Here is a 26,489-nt window from a genome sequence, read left to right on the forward strand (position 1 = left end):
CACCGCAGATGACAATGTAGGCGCCGCCGTGTCGAAGCTTTGATTCAAGCCGATCGTCGCATTCACCTGAGCGAGATTGCACAGAGTACTCAACATCTACATTGGTAGTGTACTCAGTATCGTAAATGAACAATTGGGCTACCGGAAGTCGTGTTCTCGCTGGGTACTGCCGCAACTCACAGACGAGCATAAAGCCACGCGAATGGGGGTTGTGTCTCCGGCACTTGATGCAGTTTCAGGCGGAGGGCGTATCGTTACAGGGGACGAAGCATGGGCTTCTCACGTGACACCTGAGACGAAGCAAGCGCCAATCTCCCCATCCCTCGTATAGAAACATCCCTCGTCTCCTCCCCCTTTCCTAAAAAAAGTTCAAAACGCCGAAGTTCAGCAAGCCGTCTCGTCGTTTATCCACGACCTTGACGCTGATCTTTTTCTCTGCTGGTTTTAATACGTTGGTGTACTGATGGAACAAATGCTTCGACAATCATGATGACTAGGTGAAGTACAGTCGATCCCACTTATAACGTTCCCACTTATAATGTTTTTCCGCTTAGAACTTTGTGTGTGGTCTCTGAGTAATTCTTATTAAGATTTCAAATTTTGATCGCTTTCCCGCTTGCAACATTTTTATGAAAGTTTTGTGGGAAACGTTATAAGCGGTATCCACTGTAATATGCGCCAATTCTTAACTGCGTTGTGTATCACTTTTGACTTCGTGAATACATGCTTTCTCTCAGAAGGCTTGTTACTTAAATTTTTTTTAACTACCCTCGTAAGCATCAAGGTATCAAGGTCTGCCTGCTCTCTGCAAAGAGACTTTTCCAAACGAAAGACCGGTGGGGGGGGGGGGGGGGGAGGTGTTCGCACGCATTCGCGCCTCCCATCAACGTATCACCACTATGCCGTCAAACGGGGTTCTAACTTGTATCCTAACGTAGAGAGTCCAGCACGATGTCCGCTGATTATATGTCTATTACGATTTGAAATGAAGGATAAAAGTAGTAAACGCTGTAAGTGCCAAAAGGGAAAAGATAGGAAATAAAATAAAAAAACCCAGTTTGTGCATCTCGTAGGGACGTAGGCATTTGTGACCTCTTTACACGCTCTTTTGAACCACTTACGGCCGTATTCACCAACACAGTTTAAACTGCAATCGCAAGTGAAAGGATTGAAGATCGAAACGAATTGGTTAAATTGAGGATTTTAACCAATCCGTGTCTATCGCTAATCGTTTAACCCGCGATTGCAGTTTAAACTGTGTTGGTGAATACGGCCGTTAGAACAGTGTTTCCTCAATCGCGGGCAGTGACCTGGTACCAGGAAGCGGTATGAGTTTACCCTTGCTATTGAGTGAGTCATTATTGAATTCTTTTCCCTTATTATTTACTATTAGTCGTGTATATACGACCACTCTTCCTATTCAGGATCGAATTCAACCGGGCCGCGGCCATCCAAAGGTGGACCAGGCACTTTTTACGTTGACAACATTACAAAGCGTTTGACACTTCGGGGTGAAAAACTTCGAATTTTTTCGACACTTACATGTTGACTATTTTGACTTTTGAAGTAAGACCTAACGCCATTTGGCTTTTTTTTTAAATTCGGTTGGTGATCTTGCAAGGCCGAAGCGAGGGGGGGGGGCGGGTCTTGGGAGTCTGGTCCTCCCCCCGCCCACAGAAATGTGAGAAAATGACTTAAAAAGGGAAAAAGGCAGCCAAATCTATTGTTCTATCACTTTGCGTCCCCCCCTCCCCGAAACGAAATTTCTGGCAACGGGCCTGTGATCTTGCTACCTTTAGCACCATCTTTAGCGAAAATTGGTAAATTTCCCCTCAATTTCATGCATTTAAGATCCCAGATTTAAGGAATTTCTTTCGAGCCAGCCAATTCTTCGTTCGTTTGGCGCAACTGGCGAGTCTCTTCCATTTTTTCCTTCGATATAGTCAGTCCATCATCCATCGGAAAACACGGCTCATATGGTCACGCGGAATCAAGTTTGAGCAGGCTTGGTCAGAGCCGTTTTGATCATCATTTGATTCTTTCCGGTTACTGCCGTCCGGACCATTCTCCGCGCTGTGCGAGGACGGCAAGATCTACCTGCACGACTACAACGTGTGCCTGTCCCTCTGGGGCACCGGCAACGCGCCGTACCCGCTGTACGACCTCAAGATCCGCGGCAGGAACAACAAGATAATCGACGCCCTGGTGGTCTCCCAGCGGCACCCTGCCTCCTGCGCTCCCCCGCGTCCCCCGGACCGGCCAGAGACGTACCGCGGGGCGTTCCTGAGCCTCGACGACAGCAACTGGATGCGCTCCTACGACCACGAGACCGGGGAAGTCCTCCAAGAGGTATACCTGGGCGAGCCGGACAAGCTGAGCAAGTTCAGGCACTGCGACTGGGAGACGTACCCAACTCAGATCACCGTCATGAAGATTTTCAGCTCTGTGCAGACCAGGCGGAACCCCACGAAGTCCCGTGGCAAACTCATCGACCACTCCGACGACGCTGCCATCATCGCAGTCTTCACTTCCTTCCCTCTCGAGTTCCGGGCCATGATGGTGATCAAGAACTCAGTCTTCGGGCCGAAGCTGACTAAAGTCAACGTCACCGAAGGGACCCTCATCATTGGTAGGGGGATCAGCAAGGACTGCGAGATCTGTATCTATAACTTCAAGGAGTTGTTGGACAGCAATATAGTATATGACACCAAGTTGAACGAGATGTGCCCACAGTTTGGTGACAGAGTCGTAGGTTCATACCCCGCGGGTCTGCCCATGAACTGTGTTGTCACGAAAGTCCCTCCGATGCTGTTCAATGTGCGCTGCTCCGACTACAATGTGAAGTTCGGATTAGTACCTCTACATTACATCATTAACCTGCCGAAGTCTTCCGCGTTTGAACTACGTAGACTCTCGGATGATGAAGTGCCTGCAAACAGTCATTTCCCACTGTTGTGTTCGACTTTCGAGAAAGAATCAATACATTTCCATTACGACGAATCCAACAGGATAATTTACGAGAAGCCATACGATATCGACATATTCAGGTACATACCGCAAACATCGTCCATGGAAAAGATGTTCACGTTCAGTTTCGAAAGTGAGAGCGAACAGCCCTGGACCGCAGAGAAAAAAAAGCTCAACACGAGATCTCTGAGTTTAAGGTGGCACAATAACCGGCAGATACCCATGCTCGATGGCACTACCTACTTCACAGTTACGAGGAGCGTCATGTGCATGGACTATGAGAATGAACTAGATATGATAGCCGTGTTGGGGTTCTGTTCGGCCGATGCACGTTGCGAGGGGATAATTAATATCTACGATAATGACTCGGGTGAAATCATCAAGAGTATGTATGCAAACTTGATCATAGACGATCTCGTCGATTACAGCCTTTTGTTTCATTTGGACACCATCGTGTTGATGGAAGGCGTCATGTTCCCTCGTTGCAAGTGCATAGTGTATAAACTCTGTGAGAAGAATCTTCATGTTAAAAGCGTTGTGTGGGAAGAATGCAGATAACGGTGCTAGATACCTTAAACATATCAAAACGCGGCTCAAGTTCTCTAATTTTCTCACCCGATTTGTATTCACATTATTTTTCATTCTGTGTACCATTTAATGAGAATGTATAGTGTTGATATGTCCCTTGCTCGACCGGTATGGTTGTCCGAGAGATTTTTATGTTAATTTGTTAGTTTCGCAAAATACACAATGCTTTTGTATGATATTCGTTATAATTCTTCCAACGAAGCAGCACGTACCCACTGCCATGTGTACTGTCGCCTAAATTGTTGCATCTGATTGTTCTAGTACCCACCGCAGGGTGCCATGGTGACTATAAAATTGGTATTGATGCTTAAAATCTTTGCGGGACGTGAAAAATTCCAGGTTGCCATAGTGACTATACATTGGCACCTAAATATATTTTCCATATGACAGGGCAGGGCAAATCCCTGATGCCTTTGACGAATAGAAAATTGATATTGGCCCTCTAATATTTTTGCGCGCTTTTACAAATTCCAGGTTGGCATGGTGACTATAATATTGCCAAGTAAATATCTATACTGCATAACGCTGGGCTAATCCCAGGTTGCCATGATGATTAGGAAATTGATGCTGGAGCCTAAAATTTTTGCGGGACTTGACAAATCCCAGGTGGTCACGGTGACTAGAAAATTGACATTGCACCTAAATACCTTTCATGTATGCAAAGGGCTGGACTAATCAAAGGTGCCAGGTCGCCATGATGACTAGAAAATTAATATTGGTGCCTGAATTGTTTTCAGGACTTGACAAATCCCAGGTTGTCATGGCAACTATATATTAGCACCTTAAATATATTTTCCATATGACAGAGCAGGGCAAATCAAAGGCGCCAGGTTGCCATGATGACTAGGTAATTAGTATTGAGCCTAAAATTTTTGTGGGATTTGACAATTCCCAGGTTGTTACAGTGCACCAGAGTGGCACCGTGGTAAGATGCTCGTCTGTCACTAATGAAGGTTACCATCAAGGTCCATGGGTTCCAATCCGGGCATAGAACGTTAGAAGCAAGTTCTTTACCTGCTGAACCTGGGGCAACCACCGATGGATGGAGCCTTCATTTTCCACCCAACTCCGCTGGTTGAAAATTGCTGTATGGTGATATATATGACCGGAGTTGTGTGCGGTAAAGTAGTAGTTGTAGGTGGTTACAGTGACTATAATATTGACATTGGTACCTAAATATCATTCATGTATGCAAAGGCTGGACAAATCAAAGGCACCAGGTCACCATGATAACTGGAAAATAAGTATTGGGAAAATCCCAGGTTGTCATAGTGACGATAAAATTGACATTGGCACCTAAACATCTTTTGTGCATGACAGAGCTGGGCAAATCAAAGGCGCCAGGTCGGCTAGAAAATTTATATTGGACACCCACAAATATTTTTGTGAGATTTTACAAATCCCAGGTTGTGGGACATAGTGACTATAATATTGGAACCTAAATATATCTTTACTACATGCCAGGTATGGACAAATCCCAGTCACCATGATGACTAGAAAATCGGTATTGGCACCTAAAATTTTATGGTAGAGGTTGCTAAATTGAAATCTGAGGGCTAGACACAACATTGTCTTTTAACATGAGAAAATTAAAATAAAGCCTTACTTAAACCCGTTTTTTTAGCAAAATGCCATGCTCGACTCCTAAGAAATTGGCCTGGTGCCTGGGTATATATATTTTTTGATTTGTCAAGCTCTTATGTATGCTAACTGAATGGAAAAGGGAAAGGATTTATGGTTTTGTCACCTATGGGGCTACAATATGTTTTGTCGCTCTTCTGCCACCGTAGTATAATTTTCTTGCCCAGTCATTTTCCTCATGTTTGCCATTCTGGGCTACAGCCCACACAACCCGATATACCTCTAATGGCTGATACACCTCTAAGTCACATGGTGATTCGTTTCTGGTCATTCACATGCTTTCACACTGTTTTGGTCACTCAAATGCTTGCAAACTCTCTGTGTCACTCTTTTTGTTACTCATGATTGAAATTTCTCTAGGTCCCACACTCACCTATTCCCCTTTGCTGTCTAGATAACTCTTTTGGTCATTCACTGATCTGGTTCTTTGCTCTCTAGATCTCTTTTACTGAATCACATGCTTACACACTCTTTCAGTCATTCACATGCTTGCTCACTCTCTTGGTTGCTCACTGACCTTGTGTGTTGCTCTATATCTCACTATTTTGGTCACTCATATGTTTGGAAACTCTGTAGGTCATCTTTTCTTTTTGCTATTCACATGCTTGAAATTTTTCTAGTTAACCCGTTTGGTAACTCATGTAAGCCAACTGCTCTCTAGATCACCCTTTCGGTCATTCACATGATGTTGCAAACTTTCTTGGTCATTCTTTTGGCCACTCCCATGCTCGCAAATTCTCTGGACCACTCATTTGGTCACTCACTCACTTATTCCCATCGCTCTCTAGATGAGTCTTTTGGTCATTCACTGACCTGGTCCCTTGCTCTGTAGACCACTTCATATTCTTTGACTACATGAACTTGATCATTCACGTGGTTGCACACTCTGTAGGCCACTCTTTTTTATCACTCATCAACCTAGTCCTTTGTGCTCTATGCAACTTTTTTTGGCGATTTACATGTTTGGGAATTCTAGGTCGCTCTTTTTGTTACTCACATAGTTGGAATTTCTCTAGGTAGCTCACCGGGTGAGCACAAGTATATCATCCTCTTGTGTACAAGCTAGTCCAACCACTCTCTAGGTCACTCACATCTTGTAAATTCTCTGGGTCACTCACTTACTCACTCATTTCCTGCCCTTTCTAGGCAAAGACGGTTTTATCGCTTATGAGTAACAGAAAATATTTTCTCAGATTTTTAATAATTTCTTTTGATCACTCATTCTTCAAATTTGTCATTCCTCTGAATTTGCCACCATAGGCCTGCCAAGCACCTCGTAAACATGCCTCTGCTGAATGGAGCAGCAAAAAATCATCAGGAATTATGCCAGCATGCATGCTAGCTTAGGAAAGGAATTCCCAAGTCCTAGGCAAGTCAAAGGAAAATTTTCGAACCCATTTCGTTTAAATTTTTGATTTGCCAAATCACATTATCTGTACATAGAAATGAGAGCAAGTCACGTATGGGTGATTGATCCTATGAGTGACTATATCAATGGTTGAGTGACTGCATGAGTAACTCAGTGTGAGTGACTATTGTTGAGTGAATTATCGTATGAATGATAAAGTGAGTGACCATATGACTGGCCAAGTAAATGATTGTATGAGTGACCATATGGTCATGCACTTGTTCACTCATCTGATCACTATCTTGATATTGTTGCTCACCCATTCACTTGCTTACTCATGTCGTCACTCATTTTGCCGCTCACGTGGTCAGGGCAGACAAAATTTCTGGGAGCATATGGGTGATTGATCTTATGAGCGACTAGAGATGAATGAATTACCATATGAATGATAAAGTGAGTATGACTTTACATTAAACACCAACTCTGACCATATCGTTGTATTACAATTTACTGCCATTAATGAGATGGGTTGAAAGTGAAGGTGCTGTCTATTGATGGTCGCCTAAAGCTTGTTAGGGGAAAATATCTTATCTACATCCTCCCTCAGGTTTGAACCTGGGACAGTGACAGCAATCTTCACACAGTGGTGATGAGCATCTTACCACTATGCCACTTGGGTGTTCTTGGCCGTATGACTGGTCAAGTAAATAACTATGATTGACCATATAGCCACGCAATTGTTCACTCATCTGGTCACTATCTTGATCACTGATACTGTCACTCACCCATTCACTCTCTTGTTCACTCACTTTGCCACTCACATGGTAAGCACAGGTGAAATTTCCCCAAACTGGTAACCAGACACCCTCATTTTTGATGTCCTCTTGAGTGTCATCATACGTTTTTTTTTAAATCTGTCCTCAATTTTGTTTTGAAATTGCACTGCAATACAATCATGTTCAATTGATGAGCTCATGCCCATCATTTGTGTTCGTTTTGTTTTTCTTTTACCCAATAAATTACAAGCTTTGATCAATCACTGTTGAAATTCACATAAAACCCGATTTGGTCATAACATTTTTTGCAAATTTTTTGTCCTGCTGGGCTGCTCTACACAGGACAAATGCCACATTCCTGTTTGCTCCATTACAAGGCCATAACTGGAGGGGGCAGGGAAGAAACTGCCCCAGGCGGCAGTTTTAGGTGGGAATGAAGAACAACATTACAAAATTATTGAACTTTAAAGTTGTGAGGGCGGCAAAAATCTCCGTGTTGGCCCTGCTCCATTTAATTGGTATGAAGAAGACTGTCCAGAAACAGCTGTAGTACATGGGTTGTTAACCCTTTGGGTCCCATGGACCCACTATGCTAATAATTCATGAAAAATCAGAAAAACCATAAGTATGAAAAATTTCTGAATTATGAAAATTCAGAATTCATTTCCAAGCAATTTCTGATGAATTATTAGCATTCAGAATCAATAAATGAAATAATCTATAAATGTTGAGAATTCAGAATTGATTGAAGCGATTTCTGAATTACGAACATTCAAAATTAATGAAAGAAATATGAGAATCGGATTGGTGAAAGAAATATATTTCTGATGCACAGAAATTCGATACTAATAAAATAAATAATTTCTAAAATTCAAATAATTAGTTTCTGAATTAATGAAAATTGTATGGAGAGAAAATCGCGCCGTATATTCATAAGGTCAGTTGTGGCTTATGTAGTCACCTTTGACGCTGGGGGCATTACGCCCCCACCGACAAAGGTGGAGTCGACGGATCTAATGTATATATACAAATACAACGCCACAACAGGCAAATTGCCCAACGATATGGCTGACTTAAACATCATGGATCCTCGAGCCATTTTTTGGAGGCCCTATTTACTACTGCTACAACACACATGCACCCCCCGTCCCGCGGAACCCCCAATGAATCGGTACATGCGGGAATGTGCGTGTACGTGTAGTGCAACCTGACAAAGTTTGTTTCTGTGTAATGCTTGTTATGTGTAGTGCTGCCATCTGCCACCAGTTTTTCTAACTATGAGTGAAGTGTTATGATTGAATGATTTATCGTTGTAGGACTGTTGCTCTCTGTGGCGAGACTTTTTAACGGGGAGATCGGCTCGCATTTGCGCCTTGAAGTTGGGAACCACAGAAAACCAACTTCAGCCGACCACCACTGTGGGGTTCGAACCCGGATCCTCGCATCGCGAGTCCGTCACTATAACCACTCGACCACCACAGCGGCTGATATGATCATCATGCCCCCTCCCCCCAGACTTCCAAGTCAATCTCCGCCAATGTATGCAGTATGAATATGTTCCCCCCCATCCGAGTGAGAACTCTGTCAGCCTTCCACTTGCGGATATTTTGACAAAATGGTGCCATCCCTACATCAGTGAACTCCAGCCAGTTAATTAACATTTTTATTCATTTTTCGACCGCACATGCTTCTTTTAGAGGACGTATTTGATGTCCCGGCTTGAACATGAGAGTTTAGTGTTCGGAGATAAGTCTCCTCTTTTCGCCGCTGGAAGACGGACCTCACAAGTACAGGGCCATACGTCCCCATACATCACAATTGGCTCATCCGAAGCCGGCCGGAGAGCACGACACACTGGCTTTAACTGAGCTACTTCAGCTGAGATGACACCAGCTTCACTAAGAACACAAATTTTTATATATCACATAACAAAGAAACATAAATTTCAAGTGACTGCTATTAGTTTCGATCAAAATATACTAATAATTAAATAATATTTTGTAGTGAATAAATATAACTGCAGTACATATTGGAAAAATCTTCTATTTCGAATTGAATTACTGCTAGTCAAGTTCATCAAATGTAGTGTGGTTTGATATGCATAGATGGCAGCAGATGCACCAATTTCTATTACAGTCAGGGGCCGTTCAAGTATTACATCAGCAATTTTTTAGCCATTTTTTTTTACCCCCTAGCCCCGTCAGCAAAATTTCGTCATCTCTGTCTCCTACCACATATTGGTGGGATCAGAGACTGTATATGGGAATGGGGGGGGGGAACCATAGGAGGGCTCCTGCCCCCCCCCCCAATGATAAAAAAAAATCATTTTTTTAAATGCAAAAATATATATTTTTTAAATCAAAATTGCGAAAGAAAATACCTTTATTACGAAAAAAATCACAAGAAAAATTAGTCACTAAAAATATACAATGTAGCGTATTTTAACTTTTTTTTGCGTTGACACCTGTGCGTTTTTATCTCCAACAATTTTTTTTTGCAACTAATTATCTTTAGCATTTTTAAACTATTAATTAGGATAATTGGTGCAATTAATTGAGAAACTTGATTTTTAACAAATAGTCAACACATTATTCAAAGGGGTGAGGGAAGGTGAACTGAACGGTGTGTGCGGAGTGGAGAAAAGTTTAAGAACCACTAATTTATACTATACCATATTTACTCCAGAAAAGTAGGGGAAATAAAATAGAATTCTATATATACGGGCATCAACAATTATCGAAATAAAATTTGTGAGATATTGTTGAAATTGCGAATCTTGAGAAATTTATGTGTTTCTGTAAAAATCGCAGTGAATATAAATGTGTTTCTAGGAGGGAAAATATACGCCAAACAAAACAAACAAACACGTGTGGGGAAAATTATTATTTTTTGTTTTTTTGGTCGGAAATTCAGAATCCCGAAAACTCAGAATTGATTGAAGCAATTTCTGAATTACGAACATTCAAAATGAATGAAAGAAACATGTGCGAATCAGAAAAAGGATTGATGAAAGAAATTTCTGATGGATATAGAAATTCAAAACGAATAAAAGAAATAATTTCTGAATTATATTAGCATTCAGAATTATTGAAATAATTAGTTTCTGAATTAATGGAAATTGGGTAGAAAATCGCGCCGTATATTCACGAGGTCAACTGCGGCTTATACAGAGTGAATGGGTCATTCCCCAGCCATCCGAGTGAGAACTCTGTCAGCCTTCCACTTGCGGATATTTTCAATTTTGGCAAAAGGGCGTCATCCCTGCATCAGTGAACTCCGGCCAGTTAATTAACATTTTTATTTATTTTTCGACCGCTTCTGTAAGGGGAAGTGTTTGATGTCCCGGCTTAAACATGAGAGTTTTCTTGCTCGGAGATAAGTCTCCTCTTTTGCGCCGTTGGAAGACGGACCTCACAAGTATATAGGTCCCTGTGCACCTATACATCACAATTGGCTCATCCGAAGCCGGACGGAGAGCACGACACACTGGCTTTACACGAGCTACTTCCACTGGGACGACACCAACTTCACTAGGAACACAAATCTTTATATAGCACATAACAAAAAAACATAAATTCCAAGTGACTGTTATTAGTTTCGATCAAAATATGCTAATAATTAAATAATAGTTTGTGGTGCATAAGGATAACTGCAGTACATAGTTGAAAAATGTTCTATTACTAATCGAATTACTGCTAGTCAAGTTCATAAAATATAGTGTGCGTTGATATGCATAGATGGCAGCACATGAACCAATTTCTATTACAGCCAGGGGCCGTTCAAGTATTACGTCAGAAATTTTCAGCCATTTTTTTACACATTCTCCCTCTTGTCAACAAAATCTGAACGCCCCCCCCTGTTCATCTCTGCCCCCCTACCTCCTACCACATATTGGTGGAATCAAAGACTGTACATGGAAAGGGGGGGGGCATAGGAGGGCTCCTGCCCCCTTCCCTCCAATGATCAAATAATCATTTTTTTAAATGCAAAAGTATTTTTTCTTTGAAATAAAAATTGCGAAAGAAAATACCTTTATATGTTGTTATAATCAATTTCTGTTAACTTCAATGCTATTTGAAGGCTTAAAATTTCACTTTAAGAAATTCATTGTGACCCACCCTCTAAACCACAAATACTAAATTTATGGCTCACGGGCCAAATGTGGCCCTCGGGGTTAGCTGATGTGGTCCGCAACCTCAAACCTAATTTTGTGAAAATGAACTAAACGGCACATTTACAGATAACTTAAGTGACCCATGGTACAATTGCAGAGTATTTAGGTTGCCCGTGGCACATTTTCAGATCACCTAAGTAGGCCCGTAACACATTTTTCAAAGTAGGCCTAGGGCACATTCACAGATTGCTTAAGTGACCCGTGACACAGGTCCAGAACACTTTGAGCGATCCGTGGCACATTTAAGCCCCGTTCACATGTGCAAGATTGGGGGTTGCTTTGGTGATAATTACCCGCATGACAACTTTTTTCCCCTCGTAGGGAAGAAAAAGGTGGGAGAGAAGCTCATCGCAAAAAGAGCCCATCTTTCTTGGGGTGGATTGGTGGTCGACACCAACCTTCTCCCTCAGAATCCTTTGCGCCGCGAAAACTACTTTAATCTCCTTCGTCAGCCATCTTGAATCAATCTCTTCCGTTCAACCCACGTAAACAGTGACGACTTCAGGAAAGAAGAGGGGGATTACCGGTATAAACTAAACGTCATGTGAATGGTTTGTAGTGAAAATCCCCGTTACCGGGAACTTCCCGGGAAGTTCTATTGCACATGTGAACGGGGCTTTAGATATCCTTTCAGTGGCAGTTGTCACAATTTTAGAGCGACCCCAGTGCCGCTCTACATCACTCACATTACCCCCGCACATTCCCGGATTACTTGTGATCCGTGGCATAATTACGGATCACTTGAATGATGCGTGGCACAGTTCGAGAGTACTTTAGCGGCCCAAAAACACATTTCTAGATCACTTGAAAGATCCACCAAACATTTAGAGATCACTAAAGTGGCTCACTAGGAGACTTTATCAATAGGGAGATTGTTAGTTCAGGTGCGCATAAACCACAGTTCATGATGCCATTAAGAATATTTCATATTTTTATAAAGGGTGGTTGATGACGTAAGCATCATCCAACTCCCCCCCCCCCTGTCATCAAATGTCAGCAAATCGGAACCCTCTTCCCCCCCCCCTCCCATCGATGCTGACGTAATACTTGAATTGTGTTGTGCAAAAACTATTGATACGAATAGTGGCGCCATCTGGGGAAATTGTAGTTAGGTGACGTTACTAATGATGCGTGCGCAGATGTCCTCCTTTATATGTCTTCTCGCGGATCTAGTAACCATATCTCCATATACATTGTACGCCCATATTCAGTTGGCGTCTGACCTGGACGCGCGAAGGGAAGGTCCATTTCCCAAGGAGTAAAGAAGAGGTTTAAAAAAGCTCTCGAAAATACCGCAAAAGACGCCAACGGAAAATACCAACCTCCTCCTTTACCCAGCGACCTTTTTTTTTACCGAAAGAAGATAAATGGAATAGCCCATCGCGCGTGACGTTCGCGTGGGTGTACAATGCCATGGTTCTTAACCAGGGGTACCCTGGTACGGGAAAGAATGTTTAGGGGGTGAGAGATGGAGAAAAAAAAAATTGTAACATGCTGATTTTTTGATTATTCGGAGAAATCGAAATGATGCGAAATTTAAATTGAAAAGCACGAATCATACGTACATTTTGACTCCTCATTTCTTTAGCTTTCGCTTTCAGAAATGCGGTACGTGGAATTTCAATGTATTCCCAACTTGAGGGAAGTTAGAAGTCACACTCATTTTTGCAATTTTCACATGCTTTTGCTAATTTTTTTTTTTTTTTTCTGTTTATCCATTTCCTTTTCGATCTTAATTCTATGAATTATGTTAATTTTGTTCAAGATGGTTTTATTGAAATGCCAGAAAGCGCACGTATTCAAATATTCTCTCAAAATCCTGATTTAGAACAATTTTTGTGTGTGTGTGTGCTCAGAAGCATTTCCAAAACAAGGGAAGACCTCTTCACAGGGCTGTCTTAAGAGAATCGTGGGTCCCCGGGCCAAGTGATTTTCTGATTCCCTATCCAGCAAATTTTAGAAAAATTCAACTACTCAGTTTTCTGAGGCCCCTATACTCACGAGGACCCCCTCGGGCTGAGCCCGGGTGGTCTATCCGTTAATACAGCACTGCCGCTTCGTAAACACTTCTACAATTCGTTACTACTTACCTCGCAGAATGGGGTTTGCATCACGTTTGTTGATGGAAACAAAAAAAAATATGAATCGCTGGATTGTAAGTGTGATAATATTCGAGTAGGTCCCCCCCCCACCCCCACAAAAATAAGATACCGAAATATTTTTAACAAATAGTCAACACATTATTCAAGGGAGTGAGGGAAGGTTAACTGAACTATACACTGTGTGTGCGGAGTGGAAAAAAGTTTAAGAACCACTAATTTACACTATACCATATTTACTCCAGAAAAGTAGGGGAAATAAAATAGAATCCTAAATATATATACGGTCATCAACAACGATCGAAATAAAAGTTGCGAGATATTGTTGAAATTGCGAATCTTGGGAAATTTAAGTGCTTCTGTAATAAGTCGCAGTGAATACAAATGTATTTCTAGGAGGGAAAATACGCCAAACAAAACAAACAAACACGTGTGGGGGGAAAATTATTAATACAAATACAACGCCACAACAGGCAAACTGCCCAATGAGGTGGCTGACTTAAGAAAATCATGGATCCCCGAGCCATTTTTTGGAGGCCCTACCTACTACTGCTACACCACATATGCACGCGCAGCAGAACCCCCAACTAATCGGTACATGCGGGAATCCGCGTGTACGTGTAGTGAAACCTGACGTGAAGTTTTCTGTTTCTCTGTAATGCTTGTTATGTGTAGTGCTGCCATCTGCCACCAGTTTTTCTAACTATGAGTGAAGTGTTATGATTGAATGATTTATCGTTGTAGGACTGTTGCTCTCTGTGGCGAGACTTTTAACGGGGAGATCGGCTCGCATTTGCGCCTTGAAGTTGGGAACCACAGAAAACAAACTTTAGCCGACCACCACTGTGGGGTTCGAACCCGGATCCTCGCATCGCGAGTCCGTCACTATAACCACTCGACCACCACAGCGGCTTAAAACGCATTTGTTTTTTTTTTTGGTCATTAAAGTCATCATTTTCTTTATAAGTTGAGAAGAAATCCTAATCTGATTTACGTGACGAATTACAATTTGCAATTTATGCAGGCGTAGTTAGAAAAAACGGGACATTTCCATGAAAAAAAAAAATTGGCTGGAGACTAAATGGGCATTACGAGATTCCCCTGCCCAAGATGATCAAAAATTAAAAATATCCCCCAATACAGTCAATCCTCGGTTTACGAACTTGGTGTGTTTGTGAACTGCGTTTCGTAAACCGAATTGTTCGGAAATCGAATCAATTACTCCCATGGGAATCAATGTAAAAGAAATAAATCCGTCCCTTGGGATCTCGAAAATTTCTGTTGGGAATTTTCACAACAGCTCCTGTACATGAGGTAAAACGTATGAAATTCTTAAACAAAAATTAAAGAAAATTACCCTAAATATGAAATAGATAAAACTGAAACGACAGCAAGGCTATATCCAGTTACATTAATCAATATCAACTATAATCTCAGTGTCAAAGCCCTCGAAATCTCTACCCAGACAAATTTGTTGTTCTTTGAGACACATGTTGTCAAGTTTTATCAATAAGAACTGTGTAATGTAGGAAATTGAAGTAATGTTTTCATAATTCGTTGAGAATCAGTTCTATTTCAAAAATTATTGCAGAACAATTTTTGAAAAAGTTCTTCTGTTTAGACCAGGCAACTTCAACCCGTTGCCCGCGAGCACCACGGTGCTCCTTGAAGTACACTGAGTGCTCGATGCTGGTGCTCGATAGAACTTAAAAAAAACGTTCCAATTGAACACCTTCGAGGAATTGCATTCAAAGGATTGAAATCATCGTTATTTCATACATACGATGTTAAACTTGCCATAAGGGTGCTCTTCTTTTGATGACGGTGTAGGCAGTGCTCGCGACTGTGAAATGGTTGAAGACCTCTGGTTTAGACTTTCATGAAGATTGCAGTGACTTGCTGTGTGATCTATGGGGCTTGATAAGAGAAGTCGTATAAAATTTAATGTGAAATCTAAGTCTTCTATAACCCATCTTTCAAATATAAAAAAATCAATATATAGCCAAAAGCTTCTGAAATATGCTTCCCTTGAAATTAAATCCGTTTTGCGCGTGTTTGTAAACCGAATCGTTCGCAAACCGAGCCGTTCGTAAACCAAGAGTTGACTGTACTTTTGCAAAAACGATGAAAACCGCTTTATAAAACCTATTTTAATCCATTTCTGTTAATTTAAAAAATTGTGTTTAAACATCAGTTATATATATATATATATACTCGAGACCTCTCTGGAAAAGGTTCTCTGTGAAATAAGGCAATTCTATTGACTGTTGCGAAACAGTCACTTCGCACATAAGCTTCTAGCAGTCTTCGGAAATATTCGAAATGCTGAAGGTTCAAGTGGTTCATTTTACTTAAACACAGTAAATTTATGATAATTGAATTAAATTATGATAATTGAAAGAAAATACAGGGTAAAGAAAGGGGGAAGAAACCACAACAACATCTATATTTGAATAAAAAATCAAACGCTTGCAATGAAATCGGTAGAGGCAAGAGTAGAACGAGGAGTTTTATTAAATCTGAGATAATCTAAATCTTCTTAAATCTAACTACAATCATATATCCATCAGATGTCACAACCTACATCTACAAAGTACAGTCATACCTCGGCTTAAGTCAGTAATTCGCTCCTCAGGAAGAGCCCGGATGTAAATTCGCATATTTTCTTGATTACAGTGGAACCTCTCGTAACGGACAGTTTCCTGATCCCCGGTCCCATTTAACTTTAATGTATTTCGCTCACTGTTAGCGGGTACACTCGATAGCGGACAGTAAAATCAGGGGCAAACCAATTTTTTTCCCCCGAATTTATTAATTTTCCGTCGTAAATCGCGAATTCATTCAACTAAGATTATGTCCCAAACTCGCGTGTAAGTAACTGTGATAAATAACGTCAATTAATTATTTAATTAATAACATAACTATGGTTCAGGATGGTGAATTCGAATGGTAATGTTTGTTTTGATTGTTGATACGTGTGAAGAAAGCGAATATTACAAGACTGTTTACGCTGTTATGAATGTGTTTTTATCTTCTTCATATTACTTCAATTTTTATTGCAAAATGTGTGAAGCGAACTTATCATGTACTTTATCTTGGAATTATGCATGACAGCCGGTGAAAGTGGAAAATTTAGTCAAATTCAATCATGACTCCCTCTATGGAGACGTTTGGCGATCCCTTGAAGAGCTCTTAAGGAATCTCTATCGGAAACACATTTTCTAGATCAGAGCTTAAGAACCTTATTCGGCCGCGACACAAAATTAACAAGAAGATGAGCTTTGTGACCCATGGAAATGTTTGTTCATCGAGAATTTAGTGAAACCAGTGACTCCATAAGTGCATTCATAAACAGGAATATAAATAGATTCGTAAGACTCATCTATAGGAAGCCTCTGCAAATTCAGATTGGGTCGTGCGACACATAGCTCAAGAGCCCTTAGCTGTTAGTGGATTTGAACGGCTCACCTTGGTAGGCCCTGCGACCTAAGTACCTCTGGAAGCCGCTGTCCGGTTGAAGTCTTTTTTGTGAGTGGAAGGTCCGGTCATACACACACGACTAATAGAACGTAAATAAGGAAAAATGAAGCCATAGGCGGAGATAGACTTGAAAGTCTGGAAGGGTGCACGATAATTGTTGGGGGGCATGATGTGATGTTAATTCATATATACGCAAATACATTATATCAGTCGGCTTTACATTCGACGATGGGCCCCCCCCCCCCGTATCTTCGCTCATGAATAAAGTAGAGTGCATCACTCACGGCCCGGTATGACTGATGGCAGGCATAACGCTGTGCCGAGCCGCGGCCCGGCGGTTTAGGAACTGTTCTATATTATTCGTCAGTCCCCTTAGGGGCATCGTATCAACAACGAGTAATAAATTAGGTTTCCTGAATGAAACAGTTGCTCCTAAAATATTGAAAGTACTTACTAATTCTCTCTTTTTTTCCCTCATGTAAATTCTGAATTTTCATTAATTTAAGAATTATTTCTTCTACCGAGTCAGTGATTTTCTTTTTTTTATCTTCCTCATAATCTACATTTTTAATAAAAACATTTTGAACATTCTGCCTGCCCATTCTGTATTAATGTTATGTCTTCATGGATGCCGATTCTGCCCTTAAATAACTGTATATATATAAAACAGGGTGTTCAACGGCATCCTTAAAAAACTTTGGACCCTGGGTGGAACAGACATTAGGGAGTTGTAGTGATTTACTACTGCTAAACCGTACATGTACCTCGTACGTATCCCTCTACAGAATTTCTAATGCATCGGTAGATGCCGGAATGTGTGTTCTGAGTGTATGTGGGGCCCCCAAGGCTGCCGGCACACTACGGTTCGGCTGGCGCGGTTGATCTTATCAGCAGCCGTGGAATTTCGCGTGAAACACACACTGCTGTTAGCAACCGGGTTTTTTTTTTTATTTTTTAATGTCACGTGGATTGGCTAAATTATTTTCGCCAAGCTGAAGTTGGCTCCAGTTAGCATGCAAATTCGTGCTCATAAGCTGCATTGCGGTAAAACCCCCTCTTAACGGATACTTCCTCTTTTACGGACAAATAATAATTTACAGTTGTGTAATATATAAAAGTATGAATTTCAAACCTCTTTTTAACGGTCACCCATTTTACATGTATTTAATTTTTTTGTCCTGTCCGTGTTCACAAGAAGGAGGGGTTTTACTGCATATACTAATAAAAATATTCATGTAATGAAATTTAATTTTCTGTAACAATATTTGCCATTTGAAATTAATTCAAAGTTGAAGAAAGACAACCTACAAGTTGACCCATTTTTGATGCTTTTACGATTCGTGACCAAATCGCACAAATTTTTTTATATATCATGACTGGAATCATCATAATTTATTTAAATAACATATATTATAAAAAAAACTATTTAAATAACATATTTTTGTCATATAAAGCTGGTCTTTTTCAACCGCGCTTATGATTTTTTCGGAATAACTATCGCTAGCCATTAACGAATCAGAATCTGCTGAAGACATGGTAGCACAAAAAAATTTCGTTGACACAGCTGACTAATGGAACTGGTAAATAAGAAATGAGATGGATAAAATATGATTAGTAATGCACTGCAACACTGTGCAAGCGCCCTCACGCGTTCCAATAATAATCGTAGCTGCGGCTTCAGATTGGCTTACTGATACCAAAACCTTTCTGAAGTGGACACCTCTACGGTTCCATTACAATTAAATTAAGCCGTTCGGTATTGCCGACATTCTGTGTTGTAGGATTATGACGGTGCCTTTCAAAGTTGTCCCATGTAGGAGATGTCCGAGTTGACAGGTTCCACGAAATTTGTTTTATGTTTCGCGGAGTCACTTTTTTTAAAAGTCCATTCGTTTTCCCAAGGGCGTGCATGGAAGGCTAGTCAATTGGGCTTAAATGGAAGTACAGTATCTAAATTTTATTACTTTTCCCAACAGGTCTATTGCCCTTAAAATAGATAATGGTTTTTCTTATAATTCTCAGAAATCCGAATGAAGGCAAACAAACTGAAAAACGATTACCGACTGGTATACCCGTTTGGAAGACCTTGGCAGGAGTTCTTGAAACTTTTGCCACTCGCGGCTTCTTCAGCCTGCTCGTAAGAATAGCAAGAGCCATTCCAAAGCACTGCAGGGGTTCACGGCAATGCAAAGTCGTCGTGACGTCCTTCCGAGCGATAATGCCGAACATTCCCAGAAAAAGCGACCCACACCTCGAGAACTTCTGTTTTGGGTTTGGGGTGTACATCAGAAAGAAGGGGGGGGGGAGGGACTACTTTGCGAACTCAGCAAAGCTGTTCGTGGGACCAAGGTCATCTTAAAGCCACCCGTATTCGCGTGACCCTGGGCTTCTTGTTCATATAGGGCCTACATGACCAGATGTAGTATAATGGTTTAGAGCAGGCATCTTCAACCTGTTGCTCGCGAGCACCACGGTGCTACCTGAAGCAACTGGAGTTCTCGAAGCTCCTGTCCAATAATTGCTTGCTAGAATTCGATCGACGTTTCAATCAAATTTCCTCGTTCAAATTGCATTCGAGGATTAAAATCATCCTAATTTTTCATGCATACGTATGATCAAACTTGTAAGGGTGCTCTCCTTTCGATGATGGGTACAGCCACTGCCCACAACTAGAAAAAGGTTGAGGACCTCCGGTTTAGAGTGTAAATAATTACATAATGGGTGATTACAGTTTAAGTTCTCGTACTTCGAGTAGTTTTTCCTCAAAAACTGCTTAACCGAGTACATCCAAATTTTCAGGATATCTCAATGAGACCGTGGGGAGATTTATGAAGTAAAACAAATACAGTCTAACCCCGTTTTAACGACTACCGTTACAGTGAAAATCTCGTTCTAACGAAAACTTTTCTAACCTCCCACAACAGTTTACATAGGCACAACGGCAACAATCTGGAATTCCTTTACAAGGAAATTTCGTTGTAACGAAGTGATTTCTCCGGTCTCTTGGAAGTTTGCTATAGTGGGATTAAGCTGCAGTTCAATTTTCGACCAACAAGTGAAACAGTGCCCCACCCGGGGTAGAAGGTCCTGGGGAAAGATGGGGGGGGGGCAGCACGAGAAGGAAATACGGTACAAAGGGCCATTAGCTCACAAAAAAATTGGCAACCACTGGAACATATGATATTTTCGTTTAATGTAATTTTTTTTTAAATTTATTCAATCACACATGATACAGTATAACGCTATATAATAATACTAAGAACATCCATCAACGGAGGATTAGTAAATTCGTTGTGATGAACACGAAGAACCGTGGTAACGAAAAACGTCATAAAAACTTCTTCGTTTATCATTTCTCCCGATCAGTTATCAGATGATTTTTTCCAGATGATGCGATGACACGAAGGGAACGTAATGTCCGTATACGAAATTATTTACATGCTTCACACTAAATCCGTTTCCAGACACAGATTTATGGCTTCGCCACGTGCTGGCTATTCGAATTGCTCTGCCCCCATTCACGTTATAATTTAAAGTTCTTGACCACGAATTACTCAAATTTGCCGCCCCTCTGAACTTGCTACCCCGGCCCGCTTAACACCCTGTACATACGGCATCAGGGCCGCAACTAGAGAGGAGCAGGTGGGACTGGTGCCAGGGTCGTCTTAAGAGTATTATGGGCCCCCCCCCGGGCCAAGTGGTTTTTAGGAGGCCCTACATGGTAAATCCTTGAAAATTTCAATCGTATCTCATTTTTGGGAGGCCCCTCTTCTCTTGAGGCACCCGGGCCGTGCTCGGGTGGGCCCATGCGTTAAGACGGCACTGACTGATGCCCCCGAACTCCGAGCCAGACAGGAGCGCAAATGCTAACCCTTCATCTCTCCTTCAATATTAAAAGGGGGCGCCAAAATGCGTGCTTGCCCCGGCTGACCACGCATGTCGTTGTGGCCCTGTTCATCAGTATGTATGTTGCAAGGTTTAAGGTACATACAGGGCCGCAGCTGGTTACTTTTTTAACTGGAGCTAGCAAGCTTTTGGCGTCCACGTATAAGGAAAGGTTAGAAGGAGTGGTGTTAATGGGGCAATTCGGCGCCCCCTCTAGTTCAGCACTCGATACAGTGGACCCGCTCTCCCTAGTTGCGACTTTGTGTGTGTATGTAAATTAAAAACTGCTTGAAAAGAACGGTAGGTGTGAAAATTGTTTTAGTGCACTCTTCGATATTACTCGCATGCAACGTTTTGTCTAAATCAGCGGTTCTCCATCTTTTTTGACCCACGGAGCCCTTCCCAGTATATAATTTCTATGGCGGAGCCCCGTAGGCCTATTTTTTATTTATTCATCAAAGTTACTGATTTATTTTTATTCAAAAATATTAATAATTATTTTTTTCAAATTTACTGGTTCTTTTTTTATTTTCCTCGAGGGCCGCGGAGCCCTTGGGAGTTCACACGGAGCACAGCATCGGGATCCAATGCATTTCATTCAAGAGTTCTAAAATATACATCTCGGTTTTAGCGTAATCACGTTAGTTTATGAATGTCATTATAACCGAGTTTCAATGTATGCTCATGTAGGAAAGCAAAAAAATTTCACTAGTTAGAAAAATTTAATTTTTTCTTCATTGGTTTTTTTTTAATTGTTATCAGTGCTAAAGCGCCAAACAAAGAATTAGTTTCCGTCGCACGGAACTTTACCATACAGTTCTTCGAATTTGTCTTTTCCCCTCATTTTTATGGCAGCCTTCTTTTGAAGAAGAGCAATTCCTTTGTCCAGTGCATCCGAAATCCCATCACCCTCCTTGTCAAACCACTTAATAGACAATGGAAGAGAGCAACCGCAGGTTCAGCCGAACCGTCATCAGGGAGCTCAAGCCTTTGCAATACATGATGGCAGCTTTCCGGTTACCCCAACCGTCCCAAAAAATGTGGATTTTCTCGGTTGAAAAAACCGCGCTCAGCGGTTGCAGTTGTATTTGTGCGTTGACAGAATAAAACTATAGATGATGCCTTCCCCCCCAACCTCAACCGCGTGCAACTGCGCCGTAGTCAGGTCCCAGCCATAGACGGTTGTGTTTTTTTAGACTGTGCTGTGTGAAATAGTCTTTTTAAAGTTCGTTTCTAGTTAACTTTGCAGTAAAGAGGAAGCTACAAGGGAACCGTATCACACGTTGCTATGACAACGAAAGCCTTTCAATGTATGATACGCGGTCGCGGTAAGATATGGCTGATTCTCACCAGTCTCACTGAGAAAAAAAAACTACGTATAATGGTAACCAATATTTTTTTTCTGATTTCAAAATTCTAAACGAATAAAGATCGGTTCGGAACGATATTTTTTTTCAGTATTTTATTTTCAATCATTCAAAAATTTTAAATTTTCTGCGCAAATGATCGTCGTAAGTCTTCGATATATGGGAACTATATATATTTTGCGGCGAATACACACTCTACCTTACTCAGCACAGCACAGTTAACCTGAAACGGACTATAGATTCCGTAATTTTGTGAGTTAATTGAAGATCCCTCTGATATTTAGTGATTAGGAATCGTCCACCACCACACGGAAGAACAACATGACATCGTTATAAATGGCACCCAAACTCGCTGCTCGAACGCAAGGTCAAGGCGGTACGAAGCGGATATTAGATTTTATCACTAAGGTTCCTGATACTGCCTAGAATCGAAATGGCATACTTGGCCAAAAGTAAAAAACGTGATTTGATCCTACTCGCTCTAGAATTAGGCGAGGAAATTTCAAATAATACGCGTGTAGTCGATCTGAAACATATGATAGCGAAGTCCCCCGGTTGTGAAGAGGAATCCATGAAAACCCTGCTGGGTTCTATTATCGGAAAAAGAGAGGGAGAGTAAGAACGATCTAGAATTGCTGAAGGAAGTGGGAAAGAGAGTAAAGTCGCGCTAGAATCGCCGAAGAGAAAGAAAGCGCTAGAATCGCCGAAGAGAAAGAAAGCGCTAGAATCACTGAAGACAAAGAACGAGCTGAAGTAGCTGAGGAAGAGAGAAAGAGCGAGCTCGAAGAACCGACCCTAGAACGTTCTTTTGAACTTGAAAAGATGCGGTTGCAGGTGAAGTTTTAACGGGCAGAAAAGCCATCCGTCGCTCTCATTGATCAGCCCAAGTTCAACGTGAAGAGGTTATTCCTAAAGTTGTTCGGAAGGCAGCTAAATTCCTGAAAGTGGAGACGATGAACTGGGTTACGTATCTGCTGGGAGTTTCGCCAAATGAAATCGCTAAACTCATTGCGCGAGAACCCGAGGATTAAGGCCCATGATTACGACCACATCCGGGAGGGAGGTGCTCTTACGCCGTTTCAAGCTGAGTACGGAAAGGTTCAGGCAGCTCTTTTCTACTCACAGAAAAGCACCTGGAAGTGCCTGGAAGAACTATCACTTAGAGACCCAAATGTACTTTGAATTCTGACTGTCCGAAATGGACATTCGGACAGAAAGATCTGATGATTTAGAATCAGAGGAAGAAGAGGATCCCACCGGAAGTCAAAGAACATTTTCTGGATCGTTGGAGTGAGTGTACTCCCCTGAAGATATCGTGAAGAAGCTTATGATGATCTTTGAAACAAAGAGTTGAGGGCGTTGCATTTTACGGTGGAACCTCCCATACCAGACACTCCCCGTTAGCGGACATCTCCCGTTAATGGACATATTCGTTTTTAAATTCCGTAAACGGGACTCGGACAATATTTTCGGTCCGGTGGGTGTCCGTCATCGAGAGGTTCTACTGTATATTTATACATTTATCATTGTGTGTGGGATGGATGTTCAGCCCTTTCTCATTGGGAGTAGGACTCAAATAGACCAGGCCTTTAAGTTCCACATCCAATCACTAATCACCGCTTCTAGGATACGTTCTCGAACACTCCCAGAAATCACTTCATGGCATTCGACCTACTTGAGTGTAAGACGCTTCCTATAAGCTCCCATTTGACCTTCAAAATTTTCAACTATTTGGAAACTTTTGGAGCCGGTCTATCGTCTCGGTGCATTTTTGATCATTTTGTAGGCGTTTATGAGTCTTATGGGATGATATTTTGTGTCAGAAAGAAGATTTTCAAAGTTCTTAACACCATAAACCACAATTTTTCACATTATCACAATTGCTTTTTTTGTTTGCCGTCCATTGGTATCGCACTAAAACGAATTCAACAACCTCTTGCACGAAGTGATCTCGCGTCTGAGTCCAGAGCTACCCTATTTTTAGCCACATTGAACCTCGATTTTAATGTATCATTTTAGCAGTGGAGCGGTGATCAGTTTAAGATCAATGAATCCCAATTAAATGTTTTGTTTAATGATCTTCAGAATGCGATATCATTCATTCCTATATTATTTAGTTTCCAAGTAATTCAGTGTTTCGTAATTTCACTTTTTTTCGTGACTCGCAAATTTAGCGTGGTTTCACGCTGTTTCAAAAATCTGACTTATTTTATGTCAAAAAACGAAACAAAAATGTTGATTTACAACGAACTACTTAAATTCTGCAACTTTTTCGCAATTATCAGAAATTTCATCACCGAACAAACAGCGCTGGTAATAAAATATTTATACTTCATGATTGTGTGCGCGCGTTAGGATGCTTCCTACCTTGTAATTATTGTGACTATGAGTATTTTCTAAAAAAAAAACTCGGATACATTTAGCTCTTTTTTGAAACACTGTATTTCAGCAGTATTTCAAAAAAAAAATATCTGAAATTATGTGTGTTCTTTTTTAAGAAAATAGTTGTACTAATCAAAAATTATTTGTAGGCAGGAAAACTCACGCACAGGCACTTATGTCTCTATGACAGCATCGTGAACAAACATAATATACGAAATTACTACGGACTTGGAAACCAGTGGAATGTGTGCAAGCATGTTTAGAATTTCTTTGGAACGCACAGCTCACAGATTTATCTCTTATAACGTAACCACATAACGCGATTTTCTCTTAATCTTCTGAAATATCTTAACCAATCAAGGTGATCTAGAATGGCTTTTTATCTGTCGTATTTCATTATAACACTTCTGATCGTTCAAGGCTCGTCAACCGGTAAGTCAATGGCTTTTGTTTGTAAAGGGAGGTTTTGAAAATCTGATATGTTTGAAAAAAAAAAAACACACACACACACACACACAAAACAGCAGCTATTCTCAAGATGGAGACAAACGGACGGTTTAAAGCATTGGAAACAGTATATATATATATTATAGAAATTAATTTAAACAAACTGTTTACGATAGAAACAAACACTTTAAAGCATTTAAAAGTGAAAGTTCTAAAGATTATTTTTAACTTCTATTTATATATTTTACCTTGATCTTTACTTCCATTCTTGGTAACGCCCATGTTACAAATAACACGGCAAGAGATGCTATATAGCAGCGTTTCCTAGTCTTTCTCAACTCAAGGTAGAAGTCAACCCGACAAGTACAATATCTGAAACAATCTGAGGGGCCACTCGTGTCCCGTATTACAGGACAGTCCTTTAATTTTAGTTTAACCCAATTTTTTATACAATAAAAACTGGATTTGTAATATTTACTAAGATGATGAATACCGTATATACTCGTGTATAAGCCGACCCCCCCCCCCACTTCAGGACCACCAAAACCGCAATAAGTTGAAACCCGTGTATAAGTCGACCCCCCAAAAAAGTCCGTGCATTTTAGAGAAGAAAAAATTCTTATATTTTCATGCAAAATGAATAGCTTGCGGAAATTTACAATAGAAAATGATTAAAATTTTTTATTCCATTTCTTCTGAGTCTCCAAGCTCATCGTAAACCATCAGACCATCATAGGGGTGCGGCATCTTCGTTTTTATCCTCATCTGGACTGTCGTCGCCATTGTCACTTTCAAAGAGGAGATATCGTCTTCAGTTCCGTTCATCGCATTGCTGATGCAACACTTTTTGAAGGATCGGGTGATAATTTCGGTGGAAATAGAATTCCTCGCCTCATGTATCCATTGCTACACTAGGCCAATGTCAGGTATCTTCAAGGCACCACTTTTTGTGGTTTCTTTATCACACATCGGAACTCATCCATTCGATCCACAAATTCCTCAAATAGACTTTGAGAGGCTTGTTGATACTCACATCTAAAGGCTGTACAATCGACGTTAGCCCACCTGGTATCAAAGCCTATGATGTTTTCTATTTCTTTGCCTCGGCTTTGACGTGATCGGTTCTGCGGGGTTTGAACATATCCCATACCAATAATGCCGGTTTCTCGAACACTGCTACAAAAATGACTACTGATTGCGGGGGGTCGATATTTTCTGATCAAAAGCCTACCCAATTATAAGCCGACCCCCAGTTGAGGAACGAATTTTTCCACAAAAAAACTCGGCTTATACACGAGTATATATGGTACATAGTGCTTTCCTAATATGTAAATT

At 41.0% G+C, this 26,489-nt stretch overlaps 1 protein-coding gene across 1 annotated transcript; it reads left to right on the plus strand.

Moving 5' to 3' along the window:
- The first annotated feature begins 2,074 nt into the window (after positions 1–2,074).
- On the plus strand, positions 2,075–7,580 carry LOC149065945 (DDB1- and CUL4-associated factor 17-like). Its single transcript, XM_089253364.1, has one exon. The coding sequence runs from the start codon at positions 2,308–2,310 to the stop codon at positions 3,523–3,525; it is 1,218 nt and encodes a 405-aa protein (XP_089109490.1). The 5' UTR covers positions 2,075–2,307; the 3' UTR covers positions 3,526–7,580.
- Positions 7,581–26,489: the final 18,909 nt, after the last annotated feature.

This window comes from Pholcus phalangioides, unplaced genomic scaffold (assembly GCF_987345545.1).
Source record: "Pholcus phalangioides strain wild (caught in Gottingen) unplaced genomic scaffold, Ppha-v1.0 ptg000037l_1, whole genome shotgun sequence".
Lineage (NCBI taxonomy): Eukaryota > Metazoa > Arthropoda > Arachnida > Araneae > Pholcidae > Pholcus > Pholcus phalangioides.

Bases quoted from the DNA above. Each gene is read 5' to 3' on its own strand.
- LOC149065945 (XM_089253364.1), top strand. From the start codon at position 2,308: ATGCGCTCCTACGACCACGAGACCGGGGAAGTCCTCCAAGAGGTATAC.